This window comes from Grampus griseus, assembly GCF_964374135.1.
Source record: "Grampus griseus genome assembly, chromosome: 1".
NCBI classification, from domain to species: domain Eukaryota; kingdom Metazoa; phylum Chordata; class Mammalia; order Artiodactyla; family Delphinidae; genus Grampus; species Grampus griseus.
Genome location: NC_139017.1, coordinates 117,632,845 through 117,647,834, shown reverse-complemented (window position 1 = coordinate 117,647,834; position 14,990 = coordinate 117,632,845). Strand labels below are relative to the sequence as shown.

The window sequence follows — 14,990 nt, the reverse complement described above, 5'->3', positions numbered from 1 at the left end:
AACATGAACCAAAATGTAGCCCATAGTGAGTGACTTGCAAATGCTGTATCTGCCTTGGTTTAATGTAAAGGAAAAGATTCAGAGGATTAGGGAGATTGGAATGTTATGGATTTGTCATTTAAGACCTACTCACCTACTCTGCAAGGGTCCAGAAGACATACCTTTCACCGTGACGGTGAGAAATAAATTTGTGAGGAGAGCCCCAACATCCTTAAAGAGCTCTGTGATCACTCTTCTCTGTAGGTCATATCTTACAGTGGAAACTGCAGTCACTGAATTAGGAAACCTGAATACAGTGGGAGTAATTGGATCTTGCCATAGCAGGATGTACCAATGGATGGTACTCTACTACCAAAGGCAAGACAGGCATGGTTACCAAAACAGACATCAGAGTCCAAGCAGCAATCAGACTAGTCTTGACTTGGGCAGTCATATGGCATTTGCTGGTTGATTGTGGTGTCCCTAGAAGTGAAATAGAAAGGAAGCTTATTAAATTCGTACGTGATCTGTATAAGCAGAAAAGTTTTAGGTCAGGTGAACAAAAGTCTAGCCTGAACCATAAAAAAGAGAGTCAGGGCCCCTCAGCCAGTTTCTAGATCTGAGCCATTTTACAGATCTAGAAGTTCTTAAATGAAGGGGAAGCCAGGACCCCAGGAGAAGGGACTCTGGTACACTCCAAAAATGTTTTATGTTAATTTTTCTCCCAGCCTTCTCCAAAGGGACCTACAGCCTTTTACCAGGGTAACTGTGCATTGGGGAAAGAGGAAATAATCAGGCTTTTTGAGGGCTACTAGACACTGGCTCTGAACTGACTCTAATTACAGAGACCCAAAACATCACTGTGGTTTACCAGTCAGGGTAGGGCTTATGGAAGTCAGATGATCAATGGAGTTTTAGCTCAGGTCTATCTTACAGTGAGCCCAATGGGTATGCAACCCATCTTGTGATTATTTTCCCAGTTCTAGAATGTATAATTGGGATATGTGTATTCAGCAGCTGGTTAAATCCCCACATTGGTTCCCTGACCTGTGGAGTGAGGACTGTTATGGTAGGAGAGAGCAAATGGAAGCCACTAGAACTGTTTCTTGGTAGGAAAATAGTAACCTAAAGCAGTACCCCATTCCTAGAGAGACTGGAGATATTAGTGCCACCATCAAGGACTTGAAAGTCGCAGGGGTGGTGATTCCCATCACATTCCCATTTAACTCATCTATTTTGCCTGTGCAGAGGACAGATGGACCTTGGAGAATGACAATGAATAATTGTAACCTTAACCAGGTGGTGACTGCAATTGCAGCTATTTGTAGCAGATGAGATTTCATTGCTTGAGCATATTAACATATCCCGTGGTACCTGGTATGTGGCTAATTAATCTAGCCAATGCATTTTTCTCCATACCTGTCAATAAAGATCACCAGAAGCAGTTTGCTTTCAGCTGGCAAGGTCAGCAGTACCCCTTCACTGTCCAACTTCAGGGGTATATCAGCTCTCCAACTCCGTCATAATCTAGTTTGTAAGGATCTTGATTCCTTTCGACAGGATATCACACTGGTCCATTACATTGATAACATTATGCTGATTGGACCTAGTGAGAACAAAGTAGCAACTACTCTAGACTTATTGGTAAGACATCTGTGTATCAGAAAGGGGAGATAAATCCAACAAGAGTACAGGGGCCTAAAGACCTGTACTCTGAAAACTTAGAAGATGATGAAAGAAATTGAAGACAACACAAACAGATGGAAAGATATACCCTGTTTTTGGATTGGATGAATCAATATTGTTAAAATGACTGTACTCCAAGGCAATCTACAGATTCAGTGCAGTCCCTATCAAATTACCAATAGCATCTTTTACATAAGTAGAACAAAGAATTTTTTAATTTGTATGGAAACACAAAAGACCCCAAATAGCCAAAGTAATCTTGAGAAAGGAGAACGAAGCTGGAGGAATCAACCTCCCTGACTTTGGACTATACTACAAAGCTGCAGTAATTAAAACAGTATGGTACTGGCACAAAAAAACAATCAATGGAACAGGATAGAAAGCCCAGAAATAAACCCACACACCTATGGTCAAGTAATCTATGACAAAGGAAGCAAGAATATATAATGGAGAAAAGACAGTCTCTTCAATAAGTGGTACTGGGAAAATTGGACAGCTACATGTAAAAGAATGAAATTGGACCATTCTCTAACACCATACACAAAAATAAATTCAAAATGGATTAAAGACATAAATGTAAGACTATAAAACTCCTAGAGGAAAATATAGGCAGAATACTCTCTGACATAAATTGCAGCAATATCTTTTTGGATCTGTCTCCTAGAGTAATAGAAATAAAACCAAAAATAAACAAATGGGACCTAATTAAATTTAAAAGTTTTTGCACAGCAAAGGAAATCGTAAACAAAACAAAAAGACAATCTACAGAATGGGAGAAAATATTTGCAAATGATGCTACATACAAGGGCTTAATTTCCAAAATATACAAACAGCTCATACAGCTTAATATCTAAAAAACAAACAACCCAATCAAAAAATGGGCAGAAGATCTAAATAGACACTTCCCCAAAGAAGACATATAGATGGCCAACAGGCATCTATGAAAAGATGCTCAGTATCACCAATTATTAGAGAAATGCAAATCAAAACTAAAATGAGATATTACCTCTCACCAGTCAGAATGGCCATCATTAAAAAGTCTACAAATAATAAATGCTAGAGAGGGTGTGGAGAAAAAGGAGCCCTCCTACACTGTTGGTGGGAATATAAATTGGTGCAGCCACTCTGGAGAACAGTATGGAGGTTCCTTAAAAAACCAAAAATAGAGCTACTGTATGATCCACCAAATCCCACTCCTGGGCATATATCCAGAGAAAACTATAATTTGAAAAGATACATGCACCCCAGTATTCATAGCAGCACTATATACAATAGCCAAGGCATGGGAGCAACCTAGATGTCCATAGACAGATGAATGGCTAGAGAAGATGTGGTATGTGTGTGTGTGTGTGTGTGTGTGTGTGTGTGTGTGTGTGTGTACACACACACACACACACACACACAGTGGAATACTACTCAACCATAAAAAAGAATGAAATAATGCCATTTGCAGCAACATGGATGGACCTAGAGATTATCATATTAAGTGAAGTAAGTCAGAGAAAGACAAGTATCATATGATATCACTCACATGTGGAATCTAAACAAAATGATACAAATGAACTTATTTACAAAACAGAAATAGACTCACAGACATAGAAAACAAACTTATGGTTACCAAAGGGATAGCAGGGGTTGGGGGAGACATAAATCAGGAGTTTAGGATTAACATATATATGCTACTGTATATAAAATAGGTAAACAACAAGGACCTCCTGCATAGCACAGGGAAGTATACTCAATATCTTATAATAACCTATAATAGAAAACAATCTGGAAAAGAATATACATATATGTATAACTCAATCACTTTGCTATACAATTAAAACTAACACAATATTGTAAATTAACTATACTTCAATTTTTAAAAAATGTAAAAGGAAAAAGTATAGGGGCCTTCTACCTCAGTGAAATTTCTAGGAGTCCAGTGACATGGGGCATGTTGAGTTATCCCTTCTAAGGTGAAATATAAGTTGCTACACCTGGCCTGTCCTACAGCTAAAAAGAGGCAAAATATATCGTTGGCTTCTTTGGATTTTAGAAACAACCTATTTCTCATTTGGATGTGTTACTCCAGCCCATTTACCAAGTGACCTGAATACTGCTAGTTTTGCATGGGGCTCAGAGCGGGAGGAGGCTCTGCAACAGGTTCAGCATTGCAAGCTGCTCTGCTACTTAGACCATATGATCAAGCAGGTCCAATAGCGTTTGAAGTATCAGTGACAGATAAGAGATGCTATTTGGCCCCTTTGGCAGGCCCTTTGTAGGTGACTTGTAGCACAGGGCATTAGGATTTTGGAGGAAAGCCCAAAGCCCTGCCATCCTCTGTAGATAACTACTGTCCTTTTGAGAAACAGCTCATGGCCTGCTACTGTGCCTTAGTAGAGACACAATGATTAACCACGGGCCACCAAGTTATCATGTGACCTGAGCTGCCCATCATGAGCTGGGTGTTATCTGATCCACCAGCCATAACGTTGGGCATGCACAGCAGCACTCCATCATCAAATGGAAGGGGTATATACATGATTGGGCCTGAGAAGTCCCTGAAGGCACAAGTAAGTTACATGAAGGCATGGCCCAAGTACTCATGGTCCCCACTCCTACTAAACTACTTTCTTTCACCTTGTACCTGTGGCCTTATAGCGAGTTGACAGGGGAAGAGAAGACTTACCTTGTTTACAGATCGTTTTGTATGATATTCAGGTGCTACCCAAAAGTGGACAGCTCTAGCACTATAGTCCCTTTATAGTCCCTGAAGAACACTGGTGAAGGAAAATTGTCTGACTGGGCAGAACTTGAAGCATTGTACCTGGTTGTTATTTTGCTTGTGAGGAGAAATGGCCGGTTGTGTGATTATATATCAATTCATGGGCTGTAGCCAATGGTATGGCTGAGACTTGGAAGGAATATTTTTGGAAAATTGGTGACAAGGATGTTTGGGGAAGAGGGATGTGGATAAATCTCTCTGAATAAGCAAAAAAATGGAAATATATTTGTGTCCCATGTGAATACTTACCAAAGAGTGGCCTCAGGAGAGGAGGATTTTAATAATCAACTGGATAGGATGACCTGTTCTGTGGATATCAGTCGGCCTCTTTCCCCAGCCACCCCTGCCATCACCCACGGGGCTCATGAACAAAGTGGCCATGGTAGCATGGATGGAGGTTGTGTATGGGCTCAGCAAAATAAATTTCCACTCACCATGGCCAACCTGCCCAGTCTGCACTGAGCCTCTGATACAGCACCATTCCCCAAGATGATTAGCCAGCTGCCTGGTGGCAGGTTGATTATGTTGGACCACTTCCATCACGAAAAGGGCAGCAACTTGTTCTTACTGGACTAGATACTTACTGTGGATACAGAGTTGCCTTCCCTGCATATGTGGCTTCTGCAAAAACTACCACCCATGAACTTAACAGAATGCTTTATCCACCATCACAGCATTCCACACAGAATTGTAGAATTGCTTCTGATTAAGGAACTCACTTCCTAACAAATGCAATGCAGCAGTGGGCCCGTGTTCATGGAATTCACTTGTCTTATCATGTTCCCCACCATCCTGAAGCAGCTGGCTTGATAGTAAAAATATAATTATTGCTACTTACTTTTTTTTTTTTTTTTTTGCGGTACGCGGGCCTCTCACTATTGTGGCCTCTCCCATTGCGGAGCACAGGCTCTGGACGCGCAGGCTCCGGACGCGCAGGCTCAGCGGCCATGGCTCACGGGCCCAGCCGCTCCGCGTCACGTGGGATCTGCCTGGACCGGGGCATGAACCCGCGTCCCCTGCATCGGCAGGAGAACTCTCAACCACTGCGCCACCAGGGAAGCCCGCTACTTACTTTTAAGGAGCCTAATTTCTAATCTAGTATCTTTAGTGCCTAGCACAATCCTTGCAATATAAAGATCCTGAATAATTATTCGTTAAGTCTAATTAACCCGAAATAGAGTTTACAGAGTTACTAGAATAGATTGATTTGATATATAAAATTTGAGCATGTTATTGTTATTATGAACATGGTCTCTAAATATTGATAGTTTACTGGGTTTCTAAATATTTTCCTGTTGCTTTGTAAATTTGGTTTGTTTTATACCACCTTTTGGTTTGTTTAGTAGTTTTTGAGATTTATTATTTTTCTGTCATATACAAAACCATTCCTCCCTCTGCTACCCCCTTTCCATAGTTGATAGCCATTTGCCAGTCAGATATTTTCTTTTTAATGTCTTAATATTTAAAATTTCCACTAATCACCTATTTAGTTTCTCACTTGTATCTTAAAACATAACGAGTTAGAGTCATATCTCCTTCTGCTTCAGTAACTCTGGGCAGGAAGCCACTGCGCTGGTCAAAAGTCACTTGAACCATCTCTATCAAAATCACCTAAAGTACTTAGGGAAAATGCAGTTCCCTGGGGCCCTAAATTACACTGCTGATTGTTAGAATGTGAGCGGGATAAGCACCAAGAATTTGCATCTTTAACAAGCTCTCCAGGGGATTACTAAAGTTTAAGAATCATTGTACTAAGCAGTGTCCTCAACCTTTTTTCCCCTTAAGTACCTATCCCAAACACAATGCAAATATAAAAGCAAAAACCTTTGCAATTTCAAATACCTAAGACAATCCATTGATTTCACTTTCCCAAAACTACTTATATGGAAGGAAGCTAGTTTTAAAGTAAAGGTTTTTAAAAGTTGAGGGAAATTTTATTATTTCATTTGTGGATTACTTCTCTAATAAATGATTACCTCAGTTAGTAGCTTTATTTCTGGTAAACTTCATCCTTTCAATATCTTCAGGTTTCTTTTTTTAGGATTTTTGCATTTGTTCTCTTTCCCATAGCGTAACATACGTGTGTGTGTAATCATAATAAATAGTTTTTCTTCATTGAATATAAAATTTCAAAACATTTTAAGATGAATTGACCATGTTAGCGTCAAAGTTCGTTTCATTTCTACATTTCTGCTAAGCTACTTAGAAGGTTAAACTAAAAATTTATGTTTAAATAGTTAAAATAAAATTTTCTAGTTCATTTAAAAATACTGATATTCACTGTTGTATATTCTAGGCGTTTACACTGTTCGCTACACATTTCCTGGAACTATGCCATATAGATGTTCTATATCCTAATGTAGAAAACGTGCATTTTGAAGTTCAACATGTAAAGAACACCTCAAGAAATAAAGAAGCAATCTTGTATACCTACAAACTTTCTAAGGGACTTACAGAAGAAAAAAATTATGGTATTGCATATAGAAATTATATATATATATACACTGAAACACTACATATTCTTGTAAGACAAACTTTCTTCTCTTTACTTGACTGTCAGTCTAAGCAACTTTCCTTTTCATTCTTTTGAGTGCTTATATGATCTAAGACTGTATTTTCTATGTCAAACTCACATTTTACATATATTAAGCTTATTTTAAAACATATTAACAGTAACTATGTAGAATTATAATACATGAAAGTCCCAGAAGTATAGTTTCTATCCTTAGAAAAATGTAATTAGTTTATATTTGCAAGTTATATAATGAATTGAAAATTATGTATTTCTTAGATACTCTTTCAGTAACAGCATCCCTCTGTTTTCTTCAGATTCAGGGAACTTGATAACTAACTCTTAAGTCTTAAAATGGAATGTATTACCAAATTATGTGTGTTCATAAACTTGGTTAGATATTTTCTATCTAAATCATTTTGTGACATGTAAAGTGGCACAGATTGAGGGAATTTTCAGTTGAATTTTACACATAAAGTTCCAAAACTTATTTTAGCTATGAATGTGACATTTGTGAGGGTAAAAATAGCATCTTTGTTTTGCTATTTGAAATGGGAAAATCAAATGGGTAACTTAATTTGTATCAGATGTTTAATCTTTATAAGCCTCAGTTTCATCTATTAAATGGTGATATATGTGGATTTCTGAAGATTAAATGAATTATCAAATACAAACTGCCTAGCATAGTGCCTAGCAATTAGTAACTTCTAAATAAATGTTAGTGTTGCTTCTGTTGCCTCTAAAGCAATAAATAAACTATTAGCACATAGTAGAAAGTCTGTAAGGCATTTACACAATAAAAATCTGGGAACATGAGAATACTAGTTGGTATTTGAATTTGCATGAAGAGTAGTCACCTACCATTATGTCTTCAGAGAAATTTTCCCTCGTTGATCCGCTAGACAGATGAATATTCAGCTGTAGGCTTATCTCTGACTACACTTTCTTCTACCCTGAAAAACCTGTTATTTCCTTTGACCTATAAACCAACTGAATTTGTAGTTGGAATTTCAATGTTATTACTACCATTTGATTTTTTTATTACCTCTTTTCCTTTCCCTATCATGTTTTCTGCTATCTCAGAGGTATCTTCAGAGGTAATTGATATTCTAATTTGTCTTACATGTCTTAGCAAGTAATTAAATCTCATAATTGGTAAGTTGTCATCCAGAACTTAGGGAAACTTAATTTTGAGAATTAAGTAGTTCATAAATACCTAAGAAAGGAAATTTAAGTCTGTGAAGAAAAGATTCATACTGATTAAAACAAACTTAACAAAACCAGCAATAATAATATTGAAGCCCCATTCTTGATAATTTTAGGATTAAAAGCTGCAGAGGTGTCATCACTCCCACCATCAATTGTCTTGGATGCCAAAGAAATCACAAGTCAAATAACCAGACAAATTTTGGTAAGAAACTCTTTAGCAATAAGAATTGTTTTTCAAATTCAAGAAAATACTTTTAGTGTACATTTTTATTATGGCCTCGGATCTAAATATATATAATTAATAATTAAAATATTTAAAACAAAAACCTAATTCCTAAATAAAGAAAATCCTTTTTACTTCTCAAAACTTTTTTGGTTTGATCTATTATAACATTTCCCAGCATACCTACTAATAAGATAGGAGACAAAAGTTAAACAGTTCAGTTCCTACTTGTTACTACATTGACTTTATGATAAGAAAAGAAATCTCTATAAAGTAAGCATTAAAAATAAAAATCACTATGCACAACATTTTCATGTCTTTTTAAATAGTTTTCAAAACTCTTCTATCCATTATCATATATAAGCCTCATAACTCTTCTTGAAGCAGTTAGGTCTAATAAAAGATAAATAATAAAGGTATTATTTTTATGTGCATTTTTACAGCTGAGGTTCATAGAGCTTAAGTGATTTGCTAGGAAGCAGTAGATCCAACACTGAATTCACATCTGTTAACTGAAAATTTGGAAATCCTTTTTCAGGTTTTTACATCAAGTTGCCTTATATTGTTTTAAGAATCCAGTGTGTTCAGTAAACTATGCTAGGTGCAGTATGAAATTTTCTTCAGTATTAACAGTTTCCTGTGTCTTTCACTCTTTCTTAACCTGCATTCAATTTTTCTTTCGCATTCCTCAGTCTTTTGACCTCCTAGACTGCTTTTATGACTTTCCTTGCCTAACTACTCCATTGGAATTCCTTAGTCAGTAATTTTGGCAGTGCTTCACTTCTAAAGAACCTCTCATTACCTAGTTCTTCAGAATTCCTCTTGCCAAATTCCAATTATGGGCAACCTCTCCAGTAGCCTTCTAGGTTTTGGATTTCCTGGTGCTGCTCAAAATATATTCAGGCTAATTTTAGCCACTGCAAATTTGTATATACTAACTTTGGTTGAATATTTTACTGAATAGTTTTTTCTTCTGTCCCATTAATCTATGTGGTTTCTTATAGTAACTCTTTCAAAATGTTTCTACTCTTCCTGAGCCCTCAATAACCTTACTCTCTACAAAAAAATTTACCTCCTATACTTTTTGAGAGACTTGAGGTCATCCTGGTGAGTCCTTGAACCTTTTCCTCCTTCAGAATTCTATTTTGGAATTCGTTTTTCACCTATTTCTCTTCCTTCCTATTTCAGAGGAAGAGATTACCTTTCAACCTTTTTTTTTTTTTTTTTGCGGTACGCGGGCCTCTCACTGTTGTGGCCTCTCCAGTGTTGTGGAGCACAGGCTCCGGACACGCAGGCTCAGCGGCCATGGCTCATGGGCCCAGCCGCTCCGCGGCATGTGGGATCTTACCGGACCGGGGCACGAACTTGCGTCCCCTGCATCAGCAGGCGTACGCTCAACCACTGCGCCACCAGGGAAGCCCCTTTCAACCTTTTTAAGGTTAACTTTTCTACCTTCTTTCCATCTCGATTAAGATCAGTTTCTTTTCTTCTTAGTGTTTTTTTCAGTGGCTTTTTTTTCCCCCTATGAATATGGTTAAGTTTTTCCCAATAAATCTTTTTTTTTTTACCTTCTCAAATTATATTTCTCTTCCTTTTACTGCCAATTTCCCAAGAGTAATCTATACTTGCTTCTTCCATTTTCCACTTGCAAACTGGATCTTGTCATCACTCCACAGAAAGTTTCCTCTTAAAAACTAACTATTCATAAAATCGTATGGCCTTTTTTTCACTTCTCATCTTCCCTGTTCCCTCTACGGCATTTGCCACTACCCTTCTTTCCCTTTTCATAATTCTTCCCTGTCTTGGCTACTGTGGAATTGTCCTCTCCTGGATGTTCTTATTCTCCTACCCCTTTGATTATTACTTCTTTCCTTTCTTCACTAGTGCTTTATATTATTCCACCTACCAAACAGAAGTATTACCATCGTTTCTTTGTTTAAAATTCTATACTCTTGGGCTTCCCTGGTGGCGCAGTGGTTGAGAGTCCACTTGCCGATGCAGGGGACACGGGTTTGTGCCCCGATCCAGGAGGATCCCACATGCCGCGGAGCGGCTGGGCCCGTGAGCCATGGCTGCTGAGCCTGTGTGTCCGGAGCCTGTGCTCCGCAACAGGAGAGGTCACAACAGTAAGAGGCCCGCGTACCACAAAAAAAAAAAAAAAAAAAAAAAAAAACTATACTGTTGCTGATCTCACCTTTCCTCAGCCTCCACTTTCATTTCTTTTTGACTCTGAATCTATATATTTTTATCCATATTTCTTCTTGAAATCTTAATTTATGTTTTCACTCTTCAGTAGGTTCGAAATTAAATTTATCATCTTTTGAAAAATCTTCTCATCTCTTCACTTTCAGATCTCCCAGTGACCCATCAGAGCTATGAGTCCTTCTTCTTAATTACCTCTCATTAGGACTAAGCAGTAGGTTCTCTCTCTTTTCCAACCCATTCTACATACTTCTACAAGATTGTCTTCTAATGCATAGTTCTTATGTTGTTTCCTGCTCGGAAATTTTCAGTTGTGTCTTACCAAATAAAAGTTGAACTCCTTAGCCTAATGTTGAAAGTCTTCTATGGTTATTTCTCAAAATGTAATCTGAGGATTACCTACGTTAGAATCACCTGGGATACTGGGTACCATCCCAGATTTTCAAGGGTCTCCTGTGGCTCAAGGATTTACATTTTTCACCAGTCTTCAGATGATTTTGAAGCAAACTAAAGTTTGTTAACTACTGCTTTATGATCTCCCTTTGTTTACTACCTCAGTGTTGTATAACATTACTCAATTTAACTATAATGTACATTTCTGCCACATTGAATTACTTGTCATTCCATCATTTTGACCTGATTGTGTACCATACTTTCTAATGTGTTTGCTCTCTGTTTCTTCCATCTGGAATGCCCTCCCTTCTAGGCTCTTCTATCCATCAAGATTCATTTCAAGTACTCCATCCTATTTAAGCTTTTCTTGACACAAGCTGGAAGTGAACTTTCTTTCCTCTGAACATTTTATATCCCTCTTATGGGACTTTTCATGATTAATCAGTTGCTTGTAAACATGTGTGTTTCACTGTAAGACTGAGCCTTTTGACTTCCATTATCATGTCAGGATGACATTTTTGTATGCCCCCATAGTCATGAATGCAAGTTATAGGGTCTGGAATATAGATAATAATAGATATTCAATAACTGTCATTTAAATAATAAACTGATAGTTGATCAATCAGTGTATCAAATAGATGGATGGATCAATATATGATAATCTTATTCTACCTCACGGAGTCGTATTCATTTTTCCTATAGTGAAAGTAGAGAAATATCTGGAATTCTTGGCTATTGAGGAGTTGAAGGGATTGTATTTCCTTTAGTGAATGGAAGCTAAGTCTTTACATAAATAGTTAAGACTGAAAATGCTGCTTCCTCTTTCTAGCTCAGGCAAAGAAATGAATGTAGAATTTTCTAGCTATACTCCCAACCCTGAAGGGAGGACTGAATTCTAAAGGTCTTCCAAAGTATTAGAAGATTCCCATTTTAAACATTATTTCTTGGGTATCCTTAAGTATAGTTTGTAAGTATAATTAAGACATAATTTCAACTAGCAATTTATGTTGCTTATTTTAAAAATGTAATTTACCCCTCAGGCAGTATTTTCTTTTAGGCTCTAGCAATCCTATATATGAACTGTTTTGAGGGACAAGCAGTTTACTGATGACCCATTCTGTCCACTAGTTTATCTGTTGGGGAATTAAAGTAGGAGATACAGAGTAGTACTCTGAGTGACATTTAAAATTATGAATACTGCATAGCAATGAGCAGAGTGCTGTTTTCCCATACCTTTTTGATGAGAAAGTTATGTTTGTAGAACATAACTCTGTGGATTTTCTATTACTCTTTGGTGTTGTGTTGAGATATTTGACCATTTAGCAGATTTTTTTTTCATTGAGAAGTGGTTTTCAAGGATTAAGGATCTGTCATAAAGTAGTAAATACTCATGAGAAATGTTATTCTCAAAATAGTATTTATTTCTTCTGGTACATGATTAGCTAGTTGGATGGGGCTGACTTATTCAAAGGGATTGGTTAACCATTGAGTTCTTATTTCTATGAAAGGAGATAGAATATTGCCAAAATAAAAAATGATAGTATTCATATTTTAATTTTTATCTATATTTTTTCAATAACAGCAAAGCCAAAGGAGTACCCCTGAGATGGAAAGACAGAGAGCTGTGTACCATCTAGCTACTAGGCTCGTTCAAACTGCTCGAAACTCTCAGTTGGATCCAGACAGTTTACGAACATATTTAAGTAATCTCAAAAAGAAATATGAAGCAGATTTTCCCAGGGCTGAACAAGTTTCAGGAATCACTGAAGAATAATAACAACTCACATCTTATACTAATGAAATAATATGTCTTAATATGAGGAACCTAGAATTCATTTTTCCCAAGAGCAAAAGAAAGTAATATTTGCTAAATTTTGTATTTTAATTGAAAATTACATTATATTAACCTCAGAATTATCATCTATATGTTCTATATAAGAAAATATTTGTTATATAACTTAAAAAATGAGAACTATTTAAAGAACTGATTTCTATGTTAGAAAAAAGTGTAACATGACTCTTTTTTCTTATTTATGAAACTTCATGTTAAGTTTATTTATATTTACAAGTTATGGTTTAAAATGTTATCATAAATAGTTTAGCTAAAAGAAATCTTTCTTTGCAGGTCTGAAAACTTAGGCGAGGTTTTCTTTTACACTGTTATTCAGAAGGAATATTTCTTTTACATTCTTATTATGACTCAATGATGTCTTAATTAATACCCCCAACTTCCAACACTGGATGCTTCTGAAGTTTGTTAGAATGATACCGAGAATTTTAAAGTATACTTTTTGGCATTCAGTATAGTTCTAAAAGGTGAAATTCAGCAAATAGATATTTTGTAATGCAGAGAGTGTTTCTGCGAGGAGTAGTTACCAAATAGCCAGGTGTTCCATTTTCTACTCACCAACTTCTTCTCTTTTCCCTTTTCCAAATTTTCATTTTTGACCATCTTTTTTAGGTGAGTAAACAAGGCAGCAGAAAGGTAATATTGATATGTTTGCCTTAATTCTTGGTTCACAAGGGAGCATTTTATAAAATTGTGTTTCCACAGGCATGTGGCTCACACCACCTTTTAGAGTTAACCCAAAGGTGATTATGGTTTTATAAATGGACAAAAGAAAATGGAAGACCATCAGTTGTTCAGTAACTGCAAAGAGCTGTTGTCTTCTCAAACACCTTATTTCTATAGTTCCGTCTCAGTAGAAGACTTACTCACATAATCTCAGCCCAAAGGCCTAAGGTAGGGAAATTACTCTTGGAAACTTAAGTGTCTGGAACTCAGGGTATACATTCAGTAAGCTGCAAGATTCATAGTTATTTGTATTACTGTGAATTACTATTACAAAAAATTGTTCACAGACTGATGAGGGCCCTATTTTTTGTTAATATATACACATTTTATTTTATAAAATGTAATACTAATATTTTTTACTTTATTCAGCATTCCAAGTACACATTAGTTGCCAGATATATTGAAAAAGTTATAATTTGAAATACACACATAATTTTTTTGAAAAATAATTGTAAATTAGTGTTAATAATTACATTAGATATATACTAAATGTCTTATTAGACTACTTCTATTTCCTATTCTCATGTTTTAGAAATAGAGCACCACAGTATTTGAATTTGACCATTAGTCACATTTAAATTCACGGCCTTTGAAATGAATTATATTTTATGCAGTCATTCCTAAAAGCAGTTAGATAATTTAGGTTTGTGGCAAATTTCTAGAAGGTACTGAGGAGGAAAAGGGAATGGCACATTGTTTGGGAGGGCAGGGAAGAAAAGGGAGGAAGCAATAACAGGGAGAAGGGGGCTGGCTGCGGAAGAAAAACAGGCAAGCAGAGACAGGTGTGAAGTATTAAATATGCTGAATATCATTTACTCAAATGTATTAACTTCCCTTTACATTTAACCCTAATATTAAATTCCACTAGACTTTTAAGAAATTCTTCATCATCATTCTGCAGCTTTTGATGCAAAAATGGCAGCCAACCAATTAATCCCTTTTATTTTAGATTTGGAATACTGAAATAAAAATGGGTTTATATCTTCTTAAAATTAAATACTTTTTCTTCAGTCATTTTGTGTGTTGCCGAAACATATGGAAAAGCAAATCAAATGCAGATATAATTATAAAGTCGTGGTACTATAGGATGGAGGTGAATGCTAGGAAGACAATCCATCCTTTAATTTTCAGGTCTATTTGCTCTACTCTTCAGTACCTCTTTGCCTTTGCCTTTCTCTAAAATTATAGATCATTATCTTATAATTCAGTCTTTTAAGATAAATGTCCATAATGTTTTAGCAAACTCCTTGAATTTCCATCTCAAAGCCATTCTTTTAGTCTGTTCCACCTTTCTCCTCACATAAAGTAATCTTCAAGTCTAGGGGTAAGGTATATGGGAGTACAGGAAAAGGGCAGCTTATCCTCATGCCTAGGAAGTAATACATTTGTTTATTTTAAAATTTGCATAACAGTAAAATCTTTTTTGGTCTACAATTTTATG

The 14,990-nt window shown here is 36.3% G+C and overlaps 1 protein-coding gene across 1 annotated transcript in view; it reads left to right on the top strand.

Moving 5' to 3' along the window:
* MSH4 (mutS homolog 4) overlaps positions 1 to 12,753 on the top strand; it is a 93,639-nt gene extending 80,886 nt beyond the window's left edge. Inside the window, exons 17-19 of the mRNA XM_082668963.1 lie at positions 6,732 to 6,906; positions 8,270 to 8,358; positions 12,557 to 12,753. Of these exons, the coding sequence (XP_082525089.1) occupies positions 6,732 to 6,906; positions 8,270 to 8,358; positions 12,557 to 12,748 (456 nt within the window). The 3' untranslated portion in view covers positions 12,749 to 12,753. The remainder of the gene's footprint in view (positions 1 to 6,731; positions 6,907 to 8,269; positions 8,359 to 12,556) is intronic.
* Positions 12,754 to 14,990: the final 2,237 nt, after the last annotated feature.